This window comes from Perna viridis, chromosome 13, assembly GCF_037379345.1.
Source record: "Perna viridis isolate PV_CMFRI_1.1 ecotype Kerala chromosome 13, ASM3737934v1, whole genome shotgun sequence".
Taxonomy (NCBI): domain Eukaryota; kingdom Metazoa; phylum Mollusca; class Bivalvia; order Mytilida; family Mytilidae; genus Perna; species Perna viridis.
Genome location: NC_142457.1, coordinates 35,619,031 through 35,643,728, shown reverse-complemented (window position 1 = coordinate 35,643,728; position 24,698 = coordinate 35,619,031). Strand labels below are relative to the sequence as shown.

Below are 24,698 nucleotides of genomic sequence, written 5' to 3'. Positions count from 1 at the left end.
CTTGTGCTTCTATCAAACTGTCAATAAAAATTTAGGGTTGGTAGGAGAAATCAAACACATTTTTTTTTTGTTATTTGGCCTTGCTTTGTTCGAAAGAACTCTTAGATTAGAACTTTTGATTAAAATGATATAAATGTATACCCCCTGAACAAGGTGTACACGTAAATGTTTAATACATATATTCCTGTTCAAGGTGTGTACGTTAATGTTCATGATGTACATGTATACACGTACAAGGTGCACAAGTAAATGTTCAGTATGTGCATGTATACGCGTATAGGGCGCATACGTAAATGTTGATAACGTGCATGCATACCCATACAAGTTAGACACGTAAATAATCATGATATACATGTATACACGTACAAGGTGTACACGTAACTTCATGATGTACATATATACCTAACAAGGTGCACACTTACATATTCGTGATGTACATGTATACACATACAAGGTGAACACGTATGCTCATGATGTACATGTATACACGTACAAGGTGCACACGTAAGTGTTCATGATGTACATGTATACACTTACAAGGTGCACACGTAGATGTTCAGGGTGTGCATGTATACACGTGCAATGTGTAGACGTAAATGTTCATGATGTGCATGTATACCCATACAAGTTGCACACGTAAATAAGCATGATATATATGTATACACGTACAAGGTGTACACGTAAATTTTCATGTTGTACATATATACCTGAACAAGGTGCACACTTAAAAATTCGTGATGTACATGTATACACACACAAGGTGAACACATGTATGCTCATGATGTACATGTATACACGTACAAGGTGAACACGTAAATGTTCATGATATACATGCATGCCTGCGCAAGTTGTAGACATAAATGTTCATGATATGCATGTAAACCCGCACAAGGCGCACACGTAAATGTTCATGGTGTACATGTAAACCCGTATAAGGCGTACACGGAAATGATCATGGTTTTAATGTATACCCGTACAAGGTGTACGCGCAATTGTTCATAATGTACATGTATACACGTACAGTATATATATATATATATATATATATGGCTGTTCAAAATATAACAAACAAGAAAGCGTGTCAAAAGATATTTGATAAGTCATATTAATGAAGTGGGATAAAATTAGTTCGACCTAATTTCACAATTTATTTTAACATGTATGTTTCCTATTGATCGTTTTTGCGGTCTACATATCCTTTATATTCATTTAAAGATAGACCTTTCTGTATTCAGAACTGAATTTTTTTTAGAAAACCTTAAATTTTCATTCATGATTACTCTTTCAAAGGACCAATTCCATACACAATCTATATAATTTTAACTAAAATGTACAACATTTAAACGAAAAAAAAAAGCATGACAGTTAATGTGGTGTGTACATGTACCGGTTTTTGAATAAGAAATACAGAATGTTTTTATCCTTGGTTTTTTCATATATGAATCACTTCCGGCTTGGCAGATTTTGATCAAAATGTTGTATATTAAGGAGGTAGACCTAGAGTAAAGGAAATAACTCTTGAAATCAGTGAAATGTTGTATCATATTCAATTCCTCAAAGTCTCTCAGGCTATCATTTGAAACAGAATGTCCAAGTAACTTTGATGCTTAAAGGAGATTGATGGAAAATGCTGAATTCAAATTTTCTAATAATTTTTAAAGAGTTGTGTCCTTTGCCCTAGATCTACCTCCATAATATCATTTGTAGATATGATATTGGCCTTAATTCGGCGACAGCTCCAACTGGTAAGTACTGTTTTTTTTTGGCATTTTTATGTATTTAGAAACAAATACATTGTCAATTTAATTGTGTTCATGGTTTCTCCTACGTAATCCTGATAACCACTTTCCGATTTTTTTTGGTATCACTCCGCTGAATCTCTAACCAGAATGAGTACGCATATATACTAAACATATAGTAAACAAACAATGTTTTGAATTTTGATTAACATGCGAAAGTTTTGAGATGTGTAACAATTAGAATATAATGAAGGATTAATGACGCTCAGAGTGTGACAAAGGTTTTAAAGCTTCGATAGAGCAAAAACAACAAACAATTAAATAAAGAACATTTGCGCAGAAACTAGTATCGGTACACCCGGTTTCGAACTCTGATGAAGAAGTATGATTCCATGTTCAAGCGGTTATCTACAGTACTGTTGCTTGACGGCGTGTATATATGTATGAACTGCGATAACAGGAAAGCACAAGTTTGGTAGGTAGGAGAGACATACTGGTTTTGCCTTATCCGCCTGTCTGTCTTCCCGTCACTCAATTGTTAGTGCAAATCATCGAAAACGACTGGACCTAATTTCATAAACTTTGCAGGAAGTTAGAAATATGATAATGGATGTTAATAGGAATCAATGGTCAACTGAAATTTGTAGGAGTAATACCTCTTTGAACTTTTGAATTGGGGAGACATACGATTTTTTTCAGCGAAAACAAAATTTATTATTTGTTCTTTTATATTAGGGTATGCATACACTGGTAAAATATGTTCAGTGCAAAGCTTCTCGCTTGTGGAGGAAGACTTTAATTTCATATCACAGACAATAGCTGCTCATGAACTGGCTCATAGGTATACAAGAAGTAATTTCATACGGTTATTAAATTGTGGAAGTTCCGAACCCCACCTCATTTATTGCAATATTTTTTTTTAATTTGCACAAAAGTGGATGTGTAAGTGTTTTTTTCTGTAAGAATCAGGCAGTGGATGAATCGTGGTGAAATCTTATTTCAAATTTTATCAGGAATTCAGAAATGATTTTTTAACTGTCAGTAATTCGAGGTATCAATTACATGAATGGCATTGCAATGTCATCATCTTCAGAGACCCAGCAATTAGGCATAAAAAGTGATCACTGCCAAATGTCCTATATTTTGACCTTCATCCACATGACCAAATCACAACTTCCAAATACAATGACAGAATGAAAAAAAAATCGCTTGTAAATGTTATCCTTGCCCTACTTGCTCTGCAGCATATACAAAGGAATAATGTTTATGTCAGCAAAGAAAATAAACCAGGAAGAAACACGCTAAAACAGGAATTATATTCATTTATACAACTAAAAGTCAGGGGGGATTAATTGTGATCTTGTATCAGCAGTGGAAATTCCGGATAAAAACAAATCGAGAATTCGACTTATAAGCCCTACTAAACTGCGTGTATGAGTGGAAGTTGTGCTCACAGTCCCTTGGGACCAGGATTTTTTTTTATTAATCACAAACATATCATTAAATTATTTTGTTTCCATATTTGAGTTATTATGTGTGTTCTATAACCGCTAATTAAGCATACAGTAGATAGCATGCAATGGACAATGGCGTTCAAATTCAGTGTTCATGATGGTTCAATAATTCCATAACTTGTGATTTTGAAGACACTTGAAATAATTAGTTTTCTCTTGTTTTTTTTTTGTCAGCCTAAGTGCAGTTCACGATGGGATAGATAACGCTTGCTCCGCAGACCAACGGAATATAATGGCTGCAGTTAGCTCAGCTATATCAGGAAATCTTGCTCAGAACCCGTGGAAGTTCTCTTCGTGTACAACACAAGAGATAAATAACAAATTAAACGCATTAGAAAGGTACAAAAATATTACAAAACATAGTCATGGGCTTTACATGAAGACGTTGTAATTAAGTAAACTCATTTACAAATCAATACAAAAGTAGTTGGACAAGCAAAAAAAACAAAAAAAAAAAAAGAAAGAAAATTAAAACAGAATTGGAGAAAATGGATCTACAGAAAGTTAAATGAATGAGAGTGCGATAACATTTATAGTTATTTAATTAGCGTTTACTATGAAAATCAAACAGGAGTTGAATCATACATGTTAAAACAAAACCTACCGAATTCACATTTTATTCATTGTACATGTTATTCTTACTTAAAGACTGTTACAGATAACGGTACCAGTCTATGTAAGTCATTCATTTGTTTTTGGTAAATCACATGGATTATATAAGTGATTGGTACTTTGGATGAGTTATATATTGTTCTCTGATTTGTTTTAAGTACCATTCTGTGTAAGAATCAGGCAAGGGGTGGCACATCATTTCCCCCAATTTAGTCATTTTTGCCTAAAATATATTCAGTACATCTAGAAAACAACCAAAAAGATATTTAAGTATATCTTAAAGCATCTATGACGTAGATGTTTTTGACTGCTTTTATGGGAAAGAGTGCGCGGGAAAATTTTCTCGCCATTTTCCGTAGTGCATTTCAAGTAAATTTGACCTATCAATATCTTTAAAAGGCAAACTTTGCAGACACTTTCATTGATATTGCTGGTGGTAATCAGGTACAAACACTTTGATTGATATTGCTGGTGGTTATCACGTATAATTAATTGGTCAATATAATATAATCTCTGTGTGTTTTCCTTCATGTGCCAAACCTTATATAAATTTTGCCAGATTCTTAGAAGGAGAAGTACTCAAGTAGGAGATGGAAGTATGGTTTTCTCTAAAAGACAGATTTGAATACACAAAAGGCTATGGTACCTAAAATATGACATACATGTATGTTGACAGAAAAAGAAAAACAGTGTATGTTTGTGTGTGTGTTTTTTTTCGGTTTGTTCCTGTTTTGCCTAAGCTGTCAAAAACAGTTAAAAAGTGAAAAAAAAAGGAGTTTTAATTTTGTTCAATGGTAACAAACTGGTTTATCAACACAACTGATCAAATCTTCCTCGCCCAGTGTCTCAATTTTATATCAATAGGTACATGTACTAAATCAATAAAGATACTCATATTTATATATCTATTCTTTAGTTCAAGCAACAACTGCCTAAAAACAACAGTATCATCTAACCATCAGAGTTTAAATTCCTATCTATCTATAAATCTTGGCCAGAGTTACTCACCAGACACTCAGTGTAAAATGGTTCTTGGAGATGCTTCATTCGCTTGTCGGGTAGGTATGTTAACGGGTATAGAGTATATAAGTCTCGTCACGTGACCGTGGTTTCACAAGAATATGCCCTTAGTCCATGCTCCCAGTTTTTAGTGGAGTCCGAGTTGCTCATTTGCTTTTGTTACTTTGTATGTATGATTTTAGTTACTTTATGTTCTATGTTGTGTATGTCTGTTTTCCATGTCTGGTCTTTGTCCCTGGATTGCATTCTTTTGATTACCGCTATAACCTTGGTTCCCTTGATTACTCTCTAATATTCGATTTAAATGCATGGAGATAATCGTGCAGTTCAGTTCTAAAACCAAAACGACTTTCTGTGCAAAAAATACCGGTAACAAATGACAAAAATCTGTTTCTACGTTTTACAAGTGTTGGGAAAAGACTAAATAGAAGATTATGCTTTGTTTCAAAAACCCGGAAGTAAACAATAAAATGCAGATATGTCCTCCGATTTCAATGCGTTCTGGTGAGGAAAATGAAACTCAAACGAAACTTACACACCCTATTGCACATTAAATAATCATTGCGAAAATTGAAACCGACTTACATACATAAAATCCCGATTGTAAATGATTTATCTGCTAAAATAATATTTTGATTGAATAATTATACATTCCATCCGAGATTCCATCATATAGATCCATACAGTAACTTGATAGAGTAATGGAACCAAGATTCTAGTGGAAATCAAAAGAATGTAATCTATGGACAAAGACCAGACATAAAAAAACAAACACAACAAGGAACATAAAGTAACTAAAGTAAATGAGCGACTCGGACTCCACTTGAACAATTGTATCTCTTTTATTTTCTGGAGGGGTATATGTACATGTACATGTATCACATTTACAGAATTTGCATGACTCTTACAAAGACTACTACTGAAAACGTTTATAGTACTTCTTACACTCTGTACAATATATTATATTATTCACATATTTTGCATTGTACACAAATTTCGGATCACTCTTCTTTTTTTCAGAATGTGTATGCCACAGCCGGGTCATTTGGAACTATATGTACCGGACTTTGGTGCAATAATCCAAGTCTTACTGATAAATGTTCACTGATTTTACCAGCCGAGCGGACTTCATGTGGAAATCAAAAAGTAAGACGAGAACACAATATAACTATCCTCTTGTTTGGTTACTGAATTAAACAAAAAATCAGAAAAAAAGGAAGAAAGAATAAGTAAATAATCTATAAAAAACATCGCAATTTCTTATCCGTCATCTGTACTGTGTTGGCCTATCCCCCTTATTTTACTATACGATGCATGTGTGTTGCTACATTGTACAAAATGACAGCTTTTTGAAGAAAAAAGCGCTTCTAGCATACTTTTAGATATTGGTAAAAATTATATATACATGCATATGGACCAATGGATTGTTGTTTCTTTAACATATTCACCATACCTATTCTAGTTATATGCTGTACATGCACATTGTACAATGCTTTAAATGTAGATTTTTTGGAAAACCGTTTTATCAATGTATATGCGGCTTTAATTTAATGTGTGTGTTGCATTGTATTATCAAATATAAGTAGTAAAACTATTCACATAAATTGTCAAGAAAATAGTATACTGAGGTCTAATATATACGTGTATTGTCCAACTACACATTTGGCCCGGAATATATCTACTAAACTGATGAACTTAGAGACACGAGCTCTGAGCTATTAGGTATATTACATTTTCTTTAAGTGTACAAATATTAAGCATTATAATCGCCTCTCGAAAAAGTGAGCATGTACATATAAATAAAGTTTCATTGAATTATTTGGTAAGTTTTTTTTTATTGGATTTTATTTTTTTGTTTTGAATTAAATGTGTATTTCATGTGTTTTGTTTCTTTGTTTTCAGTGGTGTGAAGGATACCAGTGTGTGACGTCTTTGCAAGCACCAGCTGTTTCAGGTAAGCACCAGCTGTTTCAATTTAGCACAGTCTATTTCGGGTAAGCTCAGCTGTTTTGTGTAAGCCTCAACTGTTTTTGGTAAGCACCAGCTGTCCCGGGTTAGCACCAACTCTTTCAGGTAAGCACCAAATGTTTCAGGAAAGCAACATCTGTTTCAAGCAAGCATCAACTGTTTCATGTAAGCCTCAACGGTTTCAGGTAAGCATAACTGTTTCATGTAAACCTCAACTGTTTCAGGTAAGCATCAACTGTTTCAGGTAAGCACTAACAGTTTTATGCCAGAACTGTCTATTTTAGGTTAAAACCAACTATTTCAGGTAATCATCAGCTGTTTCAGGTAAGCACAGCTGTTTCAGATTTCAGATAAGCTCCAGTTGTTTTAGATACCAACGGTTCCAGTGCAACAGCTGTTTCAGGTAAGCACTAGGGGACTAAGGTAATCACCAGTTATTTCGGCTAAGCAGATTGAGATTTAGGTTCGAAACTAGTGTTTTAGGGAAACCCAGCAGTTTCAAGTATCCAAGCAATTTACGAACATTTGGCGAAGTACAAAACTTTGAAATTCCGGACAGATAAATAAAAATATGAGCATTGTCCAATGAAAATCAAAATAATAATACAAACAAGAAGAACTTGGAGCTAAACTAATTTTACATGTAATGTACATGTATGTAATCGGTGCCTCTGGCGGAGCTAACATACTTACCCTTCCAGAGCACCTCATGTCACTACTGTTTGATGTGGAAGTTCATATTGTGTTATCTTACTTTTCTTGCTTTCAGTTTTTATATGACAATAATGGTATTACACTCTGTTGTCTTCATTGTGATATTAATCGTCACTGTTTCCTTTTTTTAACATTTTGTTTCAGGTTTTGTTGGATTTGTCTTGTTCTTACTTTCAGTTTTTATATGACTACAATGGTCTTTTATTCTGTTGTCTACTTTGTGATATGAATCGTCACTGTTTCCTTTTTTTTCACATTTTGGTTCTGGTGTTGCTGGATTTGTCCCCCCTGTTTTCAAGCTTCGATAGTGTTTTACCGATACATGGTATTTAACATACAGTTTCATCGTCTGTTACAATAATACTGGAATTAACAAGTTTTGAAATACAAATTCAATACTCTTTAGCATAAAACATCAGCCACATGATGCAAACATCATTCTCTTAGTAAATTTATATTTTAGATGATTGTGTTTTGGGAGACCAGGCAGGCAATGTCGTGAATGGGTTAACCTGCTCGACTTTGATATCCCAGCAATCAATGCAGTGTTACAATGATGTAGTCAGACAAAGATGTTGCGTGTCATGTGAAGCTGCAAAAATCGGCATATCTGGTAAGTACCATGTACTAGTATTTATATATTTTAATTTCACCTCTCCATAGTTTTATACAGACGGAGTAAAATTTATACCTAAGCCATTGGTCGATGAATTACGATAAATGTAGTTGTAGGAGAATAATGTATCATACCACTTCCGCCCTATTGTCATTTGGTTTCATTGAACATTCCTTACAATTTGATTTATAATGGATAAGAGTCCAAATATTGTTTTGTTTGGGATTATTTGAATCGCAGAGTATGGAAAAATCAATGTTAATGACAGCATAGTACTAAGCAAAGCTGTACAAAATAACATGGTTTGCTAAAAGAGAACCAACCAATCAAAAAGCAAGTTACAAAACAAATTATATTATGTATAAATGTATTACTTGTGACGTTTCCAACTTAAATGTACACAAAGAGGAAGCGAACGTGTTGTTTTTATAGCATGGCTGAAACTAAGCTGCTCTGAACTTTATAAAAACGAAATTTCGGATTAGGTTTTACTCAAGTTACATGAAATTGATAAAGGTCAGGAAATAACAGTATTGTATTTGAAGATTGTCGTCGTCAATAAAGAAATACATCACGGAACTTCCATTTTATCATTGTTTTACCATGGGCTTGCCATTATTGTCGCGTTGTTTCACCCCTAGCGATAGGGAGAGGTAAAATAACGACACAAATTGCAAGCCCGTGGTAAAACAATGATAAAATGGAATTTCCGTGAATTGTTTCGATTCTAACAGGACTAGTTTCTTTATAATTTTTCAAAAGACGCAGCCTTTGTGTTGCACGAAATGTTGGTCATGTGTTTATCACTTTTTTACCATGGTTGTGATGTACGTCATATTATAATCTAGTTTAACGACGGATGGCGTATAATCCACGATTAAAGCCTCCAAAAAAGCTTACTTCTCGCATTTCATTGAATATTTCGAGTATTTCTTCAAACACTACGGCTATTCTATTGCAACTGTCAAACATGTTTGTGAAAATAACAACTAAATATCGTTTAAAATAAATCTGATCATTGGAACGTTTGTCTTCAGCATTTTACATCAATTTCGTGTAAGCATCAAAGTAACTTTGACTGATTTAAAAGGAAAGCTTGAAAGACTTTGAGACATTGAATGAAATACAAACATACCACTGATTTCAAGAGTTATGTCCCTTACACTAGGTTTCCCTCCTTAAAATTTCAAATTGGTGGTTTATTATAACGTTTCGCCCAAAGCTTACTTCTTGCATTTCATTGAATATGTCGAGTAACAAGTAAAATGGAACCCAGACACTCGTATTTTTTTGTCATGTAAAACATGGGTCGCCATTCGGAATTTAGTTTATTGTTACCCCCCCCCCCCAACCGATTTCCTAAGTAATTCATTGTTGGTTTTTATTTCTAGGCTGTGAATATGGCGACCGACTTGACTGTTCTCAGATAACAAGTTATGGATGTTATTCAAACAACAATGGAGTCGACTGTTGTAAAACTTGTCAGCTGTACAAAACAACAATTCCGAGTAAGTTTTGTTAACAAGATTCATTTATACATATATTTATGGAGGGCAACTTTTCCCTTTTGTACAACATTGAGTAAATTAAATGAATGCACAACTAATTTAAGGTTGATACTTTGGCCCATATGATCGATTTCACATGTTTCATACTCCCTCACATGTAATTCAGTCATGATTATATACATAATTATACCTAGATTGTATGTACGGTGACCAATCGGATTGCTCAGCCCTTACACATGACTTTCTGTGTTAAGGGACTAATGCAGATATAGATGCGCATATGTAGTCCTTATTTCTATGTCTTTACTAGATTGTATGTACGGTGACCGATCGGATTGCTCAGCCCTTACACATGGCTCACAGTGTTATGGTACCAACGCAGATATTTGCTGTCAGACATGTCATCAGTATAAGACTCAGATATCAGGTTCATATTATATCGATTGATTCCAACAGCCGAATTTAAAACTTTTAGTATTAGTACGATCATTCATAATCTTTAAAAAGTTTAATTTTTTTAGTTATATTATATTTTGTCATCATAAATGACTACTTGTAGGAGTAACCAATGATTCGATACTGACAATTAAAAGTAGTTTGAAACATAATGACGTGGAATATGACGGATTATTGTTGCTCTCAGACTTGTTACGTTATTAGGGCTCCCAAAACGAAGTTTAGAAACCGTTTTGATTTTGCTCTGATTATTCCACTCCGAAATTTTGTCCGACTGGGATCTCAGAACTTTCACTTGTTTATTGCTTATATACACTGTACCTATTTTGCCTATTGATTTTTACCGGTGGAATGTTTTTGCTTGCCATTTATATATGTATTGTTATATACCAGAAATAATCAGCCGAAAATTAAAAATCTTATTAAACCACCATTTAAATGCATGTACCAAGTCAGGACAATTGTGATGGTTTCCGGTTTCACCTTTTGTTATAAGGACTTTTCATCTCATTTGACTGCTCCGTTTGGTGATTGACACTATTATATCAGTTCTGTAACTTGTTATTACCCTTCATTAAGATTAATACGCCATTTTTAGTGTGGAGTATCATTTTTGGGAAAACCCCGGTAAAACAAGCAAACAAACAAACAAACAAATAAAATAAACAAAAACAAAGACCAATTGAAAAAAGACTGACTTTCTTGTCGTAATCTTGCAATGGCTGCAGTAGGTCATGAAAATTAAAATAAGTGACATGTTTCTATTGAGGAACAAACAACAATACAATATCTCCAAAATGTGTGACAGTTTTAATTCTTTGGTTGTTTTTGAGTAATCAATGGAACCAAAGTTATAAATCTGGATAAAAGAATATTATTGCGAACTCACTTGTACAATATCTTTATGAAAATGTTCGAAAACCTGACTAAGTTTACCGAGATGACAAGTTTAGCCATATTTTAGTTTTGCAAGCATAGTTGTATACCCTTTTTGTTACACAATAAAGGTTGTGAGTACGGCGATCGAGGGAGAAATTGTATAAGAAATTTCTGTACAAGTTACAGCGAACAGAACAGAAATTTGTGTTGTGAAACTTGCAATGGAGTGACAACAACAACGACATCAACACCTCATACAACAACCAATGCAAAATTGTCAGCACTACCAGGTAAGGTTAAAAAGTGTGATGTTTTCTGATTTCACTGCACTAATAAAAACAACAGCACCTCAGACAACCAGTGTCAAAACATCAAAACTAACCGGTAGTGACGTATTTTGATAACGCAGCCACTACATTTTATGATTGATTGATTGATTGATTGTTGGCGTTTAACGCCCGAGCAGCAATATTTCAGCTATTTTCAGGCGATGAACATGAAATGGATGATAAAATGAACATGAAATGATGATGAAATGAAAAAGGGATGGGACACAATGATGATAGGGTCGACAAATTTTGATTGCCACTAGAAAAAGGTAGGGATGGTAGGGACGGGCAATTAAGCCTCCTGTGTCGGAGGACAAAGGTTCCTACTCCTATCGAATACTATAGCAGTTTTCTTTAACTTGCGAGGAACGTGGAAACTATCCCAACACGTATGAAAGAGTAATCAAGATTCTAGTAGAACTTTAAAGATGCATTTTTATATACTGTATATATCGATTTACTGACAGATACACAAAATGAACACCATTACTTTATTTTTGATAACTTAATGAATAAAATAAAATGTCTTGGGCAGACTTGTGTGGTTCACCCACTACCGGATTCTTACAAAGAATAGCAGTAAATAAACTAAGATAAACCTTAATCACATATTAGCAAGGGTACCAACATACATTTGTAAATGTTTCTCACTGTTAAAGATTGTGATCAGTGAATGTACTCTAAGCCTGTTTGTGTTCAGTATGAGAGAGTAATCAGAGGAACCAAAATTCAAGCAGGAAATCTAAAGAATATAATCCAGGGACAAAGACTAGATATGGAAAACAGACACGCACAACAAAGAACATGAAATAACCAAAATAATACATACAAAGAAACACAAGTAAATAAGCCGACTCCAATAAAAACTTGGAACATGGACCAGGTTCACCGATAGAGTAAACGTCCTGTGCTTTTCTAGAAACACCAGCCGCTCATAAAAAAAGTCAAGTCCCAGGTCCGAGTTAACTTTGTTCTGATCTTGCTAAAGCCGTATTAAATTGAAAACTGCCTACACCGAACTTTTTATTACTTTAAAATTGGTCCGGTTTTGACGGATGTTTGGTTCACCTAAGTTCAAATCAAGAAATAAATCACTGAAACTCCATTTTATAACTGTTTCACCAAAGGCTGACCATTTATGACGCATTATTTTATCCTAAGCGATATTTTGATTCTAATAGGACAATTACAGTACATTTTTTACATTTTCATAACCTATAAACCTTAGAACTGCCATATATATCCATATTTGGCTGTACACTTAACGGTATGAAATGGTCGGTAGTGAAACTTCACTCTATATTTTTATGATGAAAGAAATGGCGATCGAAATATGTAAAACAATGTAAGATATGGCAATAGTTCTTTTTACTATAAGGTCACAGTGTTCACACATGGACAGGTACAATGTTTCATTCATTGACGATTATTATTGCTTTTTTTATACATGATGGCTCACATGGCACGTGGCGAGTGCTACCGAGTACATGTGTAAGTGATTTTGACGGAATATACTATAACTTTTCTAAAGCATTACTCTTAAATTATCTTTATTAAATATGATTTTTTATGTTTATTCACCCTACTGAAATGAATGAAAACAGCTGATACACATTGGAATGTTACGCATGTCTGCTTCTATGATGAAGATGGGCAGTAATTTACACACAAACACACAAGTCGCGTGCTGCTTAAACTACAATTGAAAAATCAACCACAATTGTTGTCTCAAAACCATTTAAAAACGTTACATTAGAATTGTAAAGTTTCTGCATTGAAAAGGTGTTCGGTTTAGATAAGTTTCACTGCATTAATATTAAGTATTGGTGTTCGGATTATTCAATGTTCGGTGTGGACAAGTTTCACTGTAGTGATGTTGCACTTAAATGTAGATGATGTATTGTATTGAACCAATCAATAAAACAACACATATTATTACGTAAATTGTTTTATGTTAGATAAATTATTCATCAAGCATGTATAAGTTCATAGGTCACTCCTTTCTTGTATAAGTTCATAGGTCACTCCTTCCATGTATAAGTTCATAGGTCACTTCCTTCCTTTCCTTGTTACGTTAATATATTGATTATTTAGTTTTGGAAAATCAAATTTATTTTGATTATTCATTGTTTTAACGTTACATGTACATGAGCAGTTTATATTTTAACGTTACATGTACATGAGCAGTTTATATTTGAACGTTACATGTACACGATCAGTTTATATTTTAACCAGTAGCATAATATACGTGGCGCATTATTTATTTAACCACGCGCTGATCCAGAGATTTTGAAAAAGGCTGGTTCCAGAGGACCTGAAGAGTTTTAAAAAGAGTGGTTTGTGTGTGGGGGGAGGGGGTTGAGACTATCCTTTCGTAATGTTTTCCCAAATTATGCGCATACAGGGGATTTCTGGCGCATCTGTGTTTATAATAAACATTTTATTTTGATTTTTCATAAATTTATTTGATCACTTCCTTTTAGGCTCCATGTAAGGCATGGATAACTAAAAAAATGTTGGTAACTACACATCTGTCAAAAAATCTTCATAGTGATGAATTCATATTAAATACAGAATACTTAATTTTTTTTTTGTTTAAATCAGAAAATATGCTGATATGCAAACAAACGAAAGCATACTCAATGCATAGAAATACGATTAACAAAATAGATATTAGCACACGTCTAAAAGGTAAAAATAAATATTAATTTTGATATTTGTTCGAATATATATAGGCATTTACCGATTTATTTTAAGGTCTAGGGTAAGGAACACAAATTTTACAAATCATTGGCACGTTCGTATTCACAATTTTACATCAATCTCATCTAAGCATAAAAGTAACTTGCTGATTTCATTCTTTTTCAATGGAAAGCTTGAACGGCGTTGATGAAATTGGATATGATACAAACATATCACTGATTTCAAGAGTTATGCCCCTAACCCTAGGCCTACCTGCTTATATAACATGTTTTCCTAGATGTTTCTGTTTGTATAACGGTTTAAATCATTTCGATTCAAGAAGCTATAAACACATTTTTAAGTAATACTCGATCGATATGTAAGGCAATGTATAAATTTATTGATAATTGGTCGTACACAAAGTGTTTCCTTATACGTTATAACTTAAGTCAAAACAATGTTTTCGTTTGTGTAAAAATAAGACGCATGACGTCATAAAAGCAGACGAAATGTTATGTACATGAAAAGCGATGGTTCCAGCCAATTAGAATACGTCTTACAATGTCAAATTACCTTATTCAGAATGGGTAATGCCTGTGGCTGCCGGAGCAGGAGGATTGTTACTTATTGTTGTTGCTATCATCATCATTTGCTGTTTACTAAAATCAAGACGTCGAAATCATAATTCTAGATCAGTGAGTAATAAAAATAGAAATTCCTTTGTAGAGTTGAATGTCCCTAAAACATTCTTCTTATCTTCTTATTGTGCCTTCAAACAAACTTTAGGGTACTGGTATCAGTCTGTTCAACTATCTGTCTGTCTATCCAACCTAAAATGTCGAAAGCTCCTGTTCAATGTGTTGCTTGATGCAATGTACGATCACTATATTCAAACATCCATACAGATATTGTCTTCCTTTATTTTCAACCTGCCTTGAAATATATATATTGCTATACACTTTTGGCATTTTGTGTATAAATTTATATATATTTCTTTTCTTTTTTTTCGCAATGGTTGCCTGGGAATTCTTTTTGTTTCCCTTTAAAAAGGGGCCATACCAGTGTTTGCATAGTTCCGATCAAATCAAATTGGTAAATCTAAAGGATCGTTAGTGTTAGTGAGAAAAACACTATCATATTCATAAAATGGAAAGTTAAGACACTGAAACCGTAATATTGATGATGGTGTTTTAGAAGGTATTCTAGCATTCTTTGACACGGGAGCTTTCATGTCTGATTCTATCCTTTTTTTAACAGACAAACACACGCATTGTAGAACAGCCTAGGTGTCTGGTTTCCCATCGGACTGGCAGACATGCACCGCTATCAATACAGATGTCTAGAACTGTCATATCACAACGTCCAGCTCAGCAATCTAACAGGCGCCCATCCGGAGGTATATTATTTAGTAAAGAAAAAGCCTGGTTAAGTCTGGTAATAATTATGCGTCATTGTCAGAGGCTTATACAGAAATGAGTTGCAGATGTTTGCTGCTCATGTTCAGTCATTTTGTTCAGGTGTTTTACTTCTCTGGTTTTATCAATTTCATAGCATTGTTTTGTTTTGCCCAGTGACCACCAATTTTCCTTTCATAATTTCAGTAAAGACACCTTAAAGTATTATTGGGGAAATTGTTATGAAATCCTTTATATTCTATTCAAAGTTTTAACTAAATAAAACCTACAAAGAGAAAACCTATGAAAAATTAAGAGAAATCCATTTCGTGCCTTAATTTCAAATGCTCATAGCTGAAAAACGAGCAAACTGACCCATCATTGGTTTCTTTTGATATTATTCTAGTGAGAGGAGTGCAAACCCCTTTGAAATACTTGCTATTCTTAAACAGAGCAACGAACATCTTTAAAAGTGTAAAATCTTATTATAGGGGTAACAAACATTTCCTTCTTCTCTATCAGATTTACTATGTATGAAGTAATATGTCGGAAATAACTAACCCCCAATAGAAGTGAAAAATTTAGCCTGCCATAAACGGTGGTTTAATTTACAATATCCATCGGAGTCAGGTTTTAAAGTTTCTGTTTTTTACAATGAAGTTGACATTTGTTATACGAATTATCTTTTTTATTTCTTCCTATGATTTAGACTATTGCTTAGATTTTATTAGTATGGAAATTTTATTACTATATGTATCGTTCAGTTGTATATCTAAAAAATATACAAGGAAAGTTACAAAAACTGCAGGACTAAAAAACGTCACTACACAAATCTTTACATCATTTACACGTGAATAGAGTGTGAAATCATTACCATATGATGAAATTCACGTATTTTTGTCATGATGTGACTATCATATCTACACTGTATATGTACTAACTTGCCGAATTTTACATATTATAGATACATTTGTACTCTTATGTCATACTCGATATCATCAGAGGTTGTCCTATTCATGTGTTAATGTTGGCGCTCTAGATTTACTTACGAGGAAGTATCACTCGGTTAACGAAAGCTATATTTTTATACAGTTAATTTGGCCGAGTGGCCTAGGGCGTGCAGACGGTGTTGCCATACATGTCAAAGAAGAGAAGGGGTTCGAATCCCGTTGAGGGAGCGACCAAATTTGCAACCTCGCATCGATTCTAGACTTGATTATATATATATATATATATATAGAAAGGTCTGAAAAATTCCCAACGATGGAGGGATCGACCATAAATTTGCATCGGAAATTTGACAGTTCTAACATCGTTGGGAATTTTTCAGACCTTTCTATACGTTTACATATCTTCCCTGTATCAATTTGATGCGATGGAGCAGTGTAGTGAATAGAGTCGTCACATTCTGAGACGTTTGTATAATATTGATTTGTTGTGACATGCATCATTAGTTTGATCCTCTATCCTACATAATAACATCTAAATGAACTGTCCCGTACTACCATACATCGTGTACTAAGTTACAGCCCTAGATTAATCCTACGAGGAGGAATGACCCGGCCAGCGAAAGCTATATTTTTATATAGCCTAGCTGGCCGAGTGGTCTAGGGCGCTGGACTTTGTGCAGGCGGTGTTGCCATAGATGTCACAACGGTACGAGTTCGAGTCCCGCGGAGGGAACGACCAAAAATTTGCATCGCAAATTTGACAGTTCTAACATCGTTGGGAATTTTTCAGACCTTTCTATAACTTTTACATAACTTCCTTGTATCAATTTGATCCGATGAAGCAGTGTAGTGAATAGAGTCGTCACATTCTGAGACGTTTGTATATATATATATACATTATACATTTCACGTGCATGCCTGACTTATATGTATGCATCAAACATGATATGACTATCACATGTAGTTGTGTATACAGATGACCATGACAGCCTTCTTCTATTTGTTTAATAGTTGGATAATTTATTGAAAAGAGGGAATAACCAAAATTATAATCACGAGTGCCGAGAAACGCCTAGATTTAACGATTGGGTGGAACTTGTTCCGCGCAAGAGTTAATCTTAGTGTATTCTTGGCACGAGTGATCGTATTTTGTTTATTCACGATTACATGATAATTATCTTATTTATTATATAGATTTTCTACATTATTCTTTGCTATTTTCAACTAAAAAATAAAATGTTGTAAACGGCGTATTTATATCATGCTGCGACGTTTTTGCGGGTGAAAGTGCGAGAGTGAAATTTCCGAATTTATTTATTTCACAGTGTGAATTATCGAAAATGTGTTCACTTGTAACATTCTGTGATTCACTGCTATCTAGATGATAAAAGAATATTTTACATTTCAGGTAGACAATACTATATAAATAATGGCTACTCTGGATACTAAAGTCGAACAGTATATCAATGGATATTCATCTTTAAAACTCTGATGCATTTTATTGTCATGGCTTTGAAGACCATGCATTAAACAAGTACAAATTGATAAAGGAGTTAGTTTATCATTCTTATTAAGAGCCGAGAATAATGACAAAACCATTAAGATATATGTGTTTTGGATATAGATAATCATGACCGTTTGACTTCTTGATGAATACAAATTTTGTTTCGCATTATTAATATTTACATTCAGTTTAGCATCATACACCTGTAATGCAGTATATTTTATAGTTACCTTTTTTATGACATTACTGCTTGAAATCAAAATCAAAAGTATAATATGAAATTTCCTTCTTACAAGATCAAACAGTGGCGAATCCAGGGTGGTTGAGGGTTTCCAAGGGTCAAAACCCCGCTTTCGTACAAACTTTAGGCAAGAAATTGAGCAAATAATAGCCAGGAGCCCCTCTGGAATCCTACCGTTGTTTAGTAAATAGTCGAGTAGTCCTTATTTTCTTCATAACACTACAGAATGACAGACAAGCGGACACACGGACAGAATTACGCCATTCAAGGCGGTCCACAGGCATAAACGCCTCAACATGGTCGTTATCAATCTGCACTTGTTATACCACTACTCATCGAGTAGCTACATTGATGCAATCACTTCCTTCTCATTCTGTCATTCCGTTCATGCGTCCGAATTTCTTCGGCATTGTCTTAGCTGGTCCATGCTCCCAGTGTTTAATTAAGTCCGAGTTGCTCATTTGCTTTTGTTACTTTGTATGTGTGATTTTAGTTACTCTATGTTGTGTATGTCTGTTTTCCATGTCTGGTCTTTGTCCCTGGATTGCACTCTTTTGATTACTGCTATAATTTTGGTTCCCTTGATTACACTCTACCAATAAACGAATTGATTTCAAATTTGGTGTGTGGCCTCATATTGATAAGGCATACATTGTTGTACAATATTAATTAAATGTTTTGCTGGACTTTCCATTTTTTCAGTGTGTCGAAAAAATAGGAAACCTGTTCGTATCAAAAGTTACGACCTCCACTGTATGGTTGGATTTCCTATCGTTAGCTTGCCTTCATAAAAATGGTGTATATGTGTTATGCAATAATTGTTGCTACCGATATTAACATTGTGAACGAGTTGAGATATGCCTACTACGAAAACGCGTGCTACGTTATGTTTTTGTTTTTCCTTTAAAAACTTGAATACCATATAGCCACTATACCATTTGTTCCATATTCAAGGGGTGATCTGGACAGATTGTAATTGATAAACCCGGAATTATTTATCCCGCAGAGAAGATTGTCTGTGTTTACGACACACTTCAGTATATTATATAAGAATGTTTACAAATTGATTCATGACATTTATTGTGCACTTGGTATTCTTATCTACAATCATAGGTCTGTTTTAAATTATACATGTTATCTCGTATGCTCCTGTCAAAAGTGTCTCGGTAATTCATCAAAATATTGGACTACATGTACTTGATTTACAGTTTATAAATAATTCCACTATCAAAGAACAAATTTGGTCCCCATGTTTAGTAGCTGTATATGTAAGAATCATGCAAAAATCTGAAAAAAATGTGATACATTCCAAATGAGGCTGTGGTACACTCCAAATGAGGCTTCATATTTTTATTTTTGTAATTAAGTTGTTTTATATGTCTTTATTATGAAATGTGTAATTTTACATTCAAATCTGCTTGCTCTTAGGAGACATTCAACATGGACAATCCAACAAATTCTATTGTATTTGAGTGACACTTACAGTTATCTCTCTTAATTTTGAAATCTACAGTGCGCTCTACATATTTTTTATCCCCTTAAAACACAGGTAATATGAAAAACTGAATGCTAATTTCTGTTTACTATCTCAATTCAAACAAAATACTACAAATAAAAATATGGAGGCTTTTTACCAATGAATCACATTTTGCATGATTCATACCTAGAGTGCTTCTCAATTTATATTCTTATGTAATAAATAATCAACATTATTTTTTAATTGTTAGTTTTAATTTTGTCTAAGTGCTTAAAGGTTTTAGTACGGCAAGCATGAATGTCAAAAAATGAAATATATAGTTATCTCGATATTATTATATTTTGTCGAAATAATAATGTTGAAATATAAGATATCGAAATAATGTTGAAATATAAAATATCGAAATATTGTTGAAATATAAGATAGCGAAATAATGTTGAAATATAAGATATCGAAATAATAATGTTGAAACATAAGATATCGAAATATTGTTGAAATGTAAGATATCGAAATAATGTTGAAATATAAGATATCGAAATATTGTTGAAATATAAGATATCGAAATGAAATTATATTTTGCGATGAAAACATGACATACAGTTATACCAGTTGGATAAATCAAAACAAAAATATCCTATTAATACAGGGATATAATTGTGTCAACATAATGTAATGTTGTTTTTATATTGATATATCGTAACAATATAAATGTATTGACATAAAGATATATCAAGTGTATAAATTTTTGATACGTTATGCCAGAGCTTGCCGAAACTACGCAGACTGTTTGATTCGCGCTAGAATTCTAACAAAAAGGATTCTGGACCAGGGTTATGTTGCTACAAGATTGAAGTCATCACTACAGAAGTGTTATGGTCGTCATCATAAACTCGTGGATCGTTATGGCGTATCCATCTGCGCTATGAAAACTGGTTTGTTCAACGTGTCATAGTTTTCTTTCCTCTTTCGACTACCCCAGACCTGACTTTCTATGAGCGACCCGACGGGTGTTTCTAGAAAAGCAGAGGAAGTTCACCCTACCGGTGCAACTTTTCCATGCTCCCAGTTTTTAGTAGAATTCGAGTTGCTCGTTTGCTTTTGTTACTTTGTATGTATGATTTTAGTTACTTTATGTTCTTTGTTGTGTATGTCTGTTTTCCATATCAATTCTTTTGATTACTGCTATAACCTTTGTTCCCTTGATTACTCTATCAATAAATATTCTATTTTGTACCATTTGTACAGAAAATCAAACCTCAAAATGACCCGACGTTTCGTTTACAAAATGCACTTTTTCATTTCCTTTTATATCAATTTAAATAAGCGGACCTAAGGTAAGGGACACAACTCTTGCAAATCATTGGCACGTTTGTATTTAGCATTTTACATCAATCTCAAGTAATCATCAGAGTAACTTGGTTAATTACATTCTGTTTCAAATGAGTGCTTGATAGGCGTTGGTCAATTGAATATGACAAAAACATATAATTGATTTCAAGAGTTATATCCCCTACCCTAGGTCTTTCACCTTAAAGTCAAAAAGGATTTGGTTTTGAAAGTCTTCGCTGTATTGCTGTAACAATCCGTCCTTTTTCAGACACGGATACTGCATGTGACATATCCGTGTAAAATTTTGTATATTAATGCAGCTTTATCAGTTGTGGTTCGAGAAAATGTACTGGGATTTTGTTTACATGCCACCATTATGTCTAAAGAAAAAAAGATAACAAACAACAGATTTGGAATAAATTTAATGTTACAATATGATAAGATGTGGTTCTGTTTAATTCTTTTAATACAATATCATTAGGAATACATAATAACTGTAATGTTAACATGTGTACTACATGTCTCTTGTCTATTCTTTTCGTTCCTTTGTGTTGCGACGACGTAAATTACAACATAAAAGGTTAAGGATATAAATACCATTTGCAGGACGGTGCAGGTACTGTTTATATGTTTATCAGTACAGTGCAGATACTGTTTATATGTTTATCCGTGAGGAGCAGGCATTGTTTATATGCTTATTAGTACGGAGAAGGCACTGTTTATATGTTTATCAGTACGGAGCAGGCACTGTTTATATGTTTTCTTGTGTAATTATTTATTATATATGTAGATTGTATGTCTAAAAAATGACAAAATCAAGACAAATTAAGAAATGCAGTACCTGAATGGATAAACTTTCCATTTGATGGGGACGAAAGGGATGGACTAGTAGGACAGTGGATGTAGGGGGACGACCAATAAAAAAAGCAATGTGGAATGAGGCAAAAAGGGCCATGGGGCAATGGGAAATTTGAATGGAACTTGTTGAAATGAGGACAATAGAAAAAATGAACGATAACCTGAATATAACACATCCTTACAATACGCTAATCTCAAAGGCGGATGTTGTATGAGTCGATGAAAAACATTTCACTAATAAAGGCAACGCCGAGTACTATTTTATTTATCGCTCTGTTCCGTCTTTTATGTCACCGAAACAGTGTTCACCATCACGGACGCCCTGATACAAGTCAAAGGAACATGGTTACCCCTCGGAAGCACCTATTTTTTTTTTGTTTTTTTGTTTTTTTGTGGGAGTTAATTATACAAGTGCATTAGTAATTTGAGTATGTTTATATTTTATCATTGATTTTTATATGTAATCATAAATCATCCCACTGCAAATGCTTTGGTATTTTGTTTACCGATAATCAAATGTAATTATAAGAGATGCATGTTTCTTGTAGTATTTGAACTGTGACTATGTTATCAATATAAAATTATAAAACATACAAGTGGAAGGACCATAAACAAATCTTATCTAAAAGACATAAGAATAAGAACCGTCCACTGCTATCGGAACTAGCACGTATACATGGAAGCACGAGACACTATCTGTATTACATTGGAAGTTTTTAACTAAATCTATTGAACTCGTAGGCATAGCCATCTTTGATTTCTTGCTGATCCAATCGCACTATCAGTTGAAAATCAAGTCAGAAAGAATAATACCTGAGCGCGTTGTTCATCAGAAAAAAAAGAACAAAGAAACAAACATTGAAAATCTGATCCATTAATTCTTCTCAGGATATAAACAACCGATTCCTTATTTCTTCCCGAATTTAAGTAAACTTTTGTTTGAAGTAGTGCTCCCGTGCAGTTCCGGGTGTCAAAAGAAAAGGCCTACAGCAGCGCTAAGCTTGTCGTAAAAGGCAACTAAATAGTGTTCAGAACATTAGCTTGGGGTAGGGCGCTCTGCCAACAGATCAACTGGATTGTGTGGTGGAATGGGGTACCCCTGGCGTGTTACATGCTGGGGTTGTCAGGCTATAATACGGAAAACCTGACCGGTAACCATAGTGGTGCACCGTGTTGAGAAAGATGCCATGTTCCTCGCACGTGGTATTCTCCTAGAGTAGAAACCATAGGGCTCCGCCACAGGAGGCTTAAATGCCTGACCCTACCCACCTCTCCCTATTTCCAGTAGCAATCTAAATTTTTCGACCCTATTATCCTTGTGTCCCATCCCATTTTTAATTTCACTATCATTTCATGTTCATTTTATCATCCACTTCATGTTCATCGCCTGAATATAGCTGAAATTTTGTTGCTCGGGCGTTAAACTCTAACAATCAATCAATCAATCATTGTTTGAAGTCATTGCTTGTTGACTACAATCCACGGTATATTGAAAATCGTGTACTTTAAAAGACTGAACATACTCATCCCTGTACTTAGATTCAAGAACATTATTACAATATAATAGCATTAAACCTACGATTTTTCAACACTGTATACTTCTATTCCCCATACTCAGTCAAAATCCCGACTCTCTATATATATTGTTGTTTCACCAAAAAAGATGGTACAACTAGATACAAATATATATTTCTTGGTAGAGATTCTTCATACTTTGTAAAAGGTAAGCCCAAATCATCTTCCATATATACAGAAGAAGATGTTTTCCAGATGATTTTATCGATAACATATTTGTCCTGTGTGGTGGACGGGTCTTTCAACAAACGGTCGGCATTCCATTGGAACAAATTGTGCTCTACTTGCTGACCTACTCCTTCACCCTTATGAGGCTGACTTTATAGCTGATCTGATCCGAGAGAAAGAATATCGTTTAGCTAGATCATGTAACCTCAGTTTCCGTTATATAGATGACGTATTATCTTTAAACAACGGTCGACATTCCAATGGGAACAAATGGTGCTCCCCTACATGTTGACCTGTTCCTTTACTCTTATGAGGCTGATTTTATAGCTAATCTCTCCCGAAAGAAAGGACATCGTTTAGTTAGATCCTTTAATCTCAGTTTCGGGTATTATGATGACGTGTTATCGTGAAACAATCCTAGTTTGGGGGATTTGATACATCGCATCTACCCCAAGAACTTGAGACAAAGGATACTGCAGACACTGTGAAGTCAGCCTCATATCTTGACCTTCAATTGGAGATCGACAAACGTGATGACTTTTTATTCAGAATTGTCAACTTTCCTTTCGTCTGTGGTAACATCACTTCAGCACCTGCGTGTGGAGTTTTCATATCACAACTCATACTCAGACCTTTTGTATCGCGCTAGACTTCTTACAATAAGGGCTCTGGAACAGGGTTATGTTGCTACAAGATTGAACTCATCACTACAGAAGTTTTATGGTCGTCATCATGAACTCGTGGATTGTTATGGTGTTCAACTTGTCATATTTTTCCTCTCCACTTTCGTCTACCCCGGACTTTTTATGAGCAACTCGGCGGGTGTTTATAGAAAAGCAAAGGACACTTACCCCACCGGTGCCCCTGGTCCAAGCCCACAGTTTTTAGTGGAGTCTGAGTTGTTTATATTCTTTTGTTTCTTTGTATGTATTATTGTAGTTACTTTATGTTCTTTTGTTGTGTTTGTCTGTTTTCCATGTCTGGACTTTGTCCCTGAATTACATTCTTTGATTTCCGCTTGAAATATGGTTCCCTTGATTACTCTTACTTATTATATAATAAGTATCGTGGTGTGTAAGAAACAGGCAATGGATGGGACATCATTTTCTCAAGTTAATCTTTTTTCCTTAATAGAAAACATCTAGAAAGCAATCATAAATTTATC

The 24,698-nt window shown here is 34.2% G+C and overlaps 1 protein-coding gene across 1 annotated transcript; it reads left to right on the top strand.

Moving 5' to 3' along the window:
- Window positions 1-1,136: 1,136 nt before the first annotated feature.
- Window positions 1,137-21,373, top strand: LOC148600631 (uncharacterized). Its single transcript, XM_088557664.1, has 13 exons — window positions 1,137-1,745; window positions 2,475-2,580; window positions 3,428-3,592; window positions 4,782-4,923; window positions 5,906-6,031; window positions 6,788-6,839; window positions 8,031-8,180; window positions 9,575-9,691; window positions 10,002-10,118; window positions 11,155-11,316; window positions 14,620-14,732; window positions 15,295-15,433; window positions 17,790-21,373. Exons 3-13 carry the CDS (start codon window positions 3,486-3,488, stop codon window positions 17,828-17,830), a joined length of 1,266 nt encoding a protein of 421 aa, XP_088413790.1. The 5' UTR covers window positions 1,137-1,745; window positions 2,475-2,580; window positions 3,428-3,485; the 3' UTR covers window positions 17,831-21,373.
- Window positions 21,374-24,698: the final 3,325 nt, after the last annotated feature.

Excerpts from the sequence above, each read along its gene's own strand:
- LOC148600631 (XM_088557664.1), top strand. The coding sequence starts at position 3,486 with ATGGCTGCAGTTAGCTCAGCTATATCAGGAAATCTTGCTCAGAACCCG. Across the intron at positions 4,924-5,905 it reads ATGCTTCATTCGCTTGTCGG|AATGTGTATGCCACAGCCGG; the intron begins GTAGGTATGTTA and ends TCTTTTTTTCAG. Across the intron at positions 6,840-8,030 it reads GCAAGCACCAGCTGTTTCAG|ATGATTGTGTTTTGGGAGAC; the intron begins GTAAGCACCAGC and ends TTTATATTTTAG.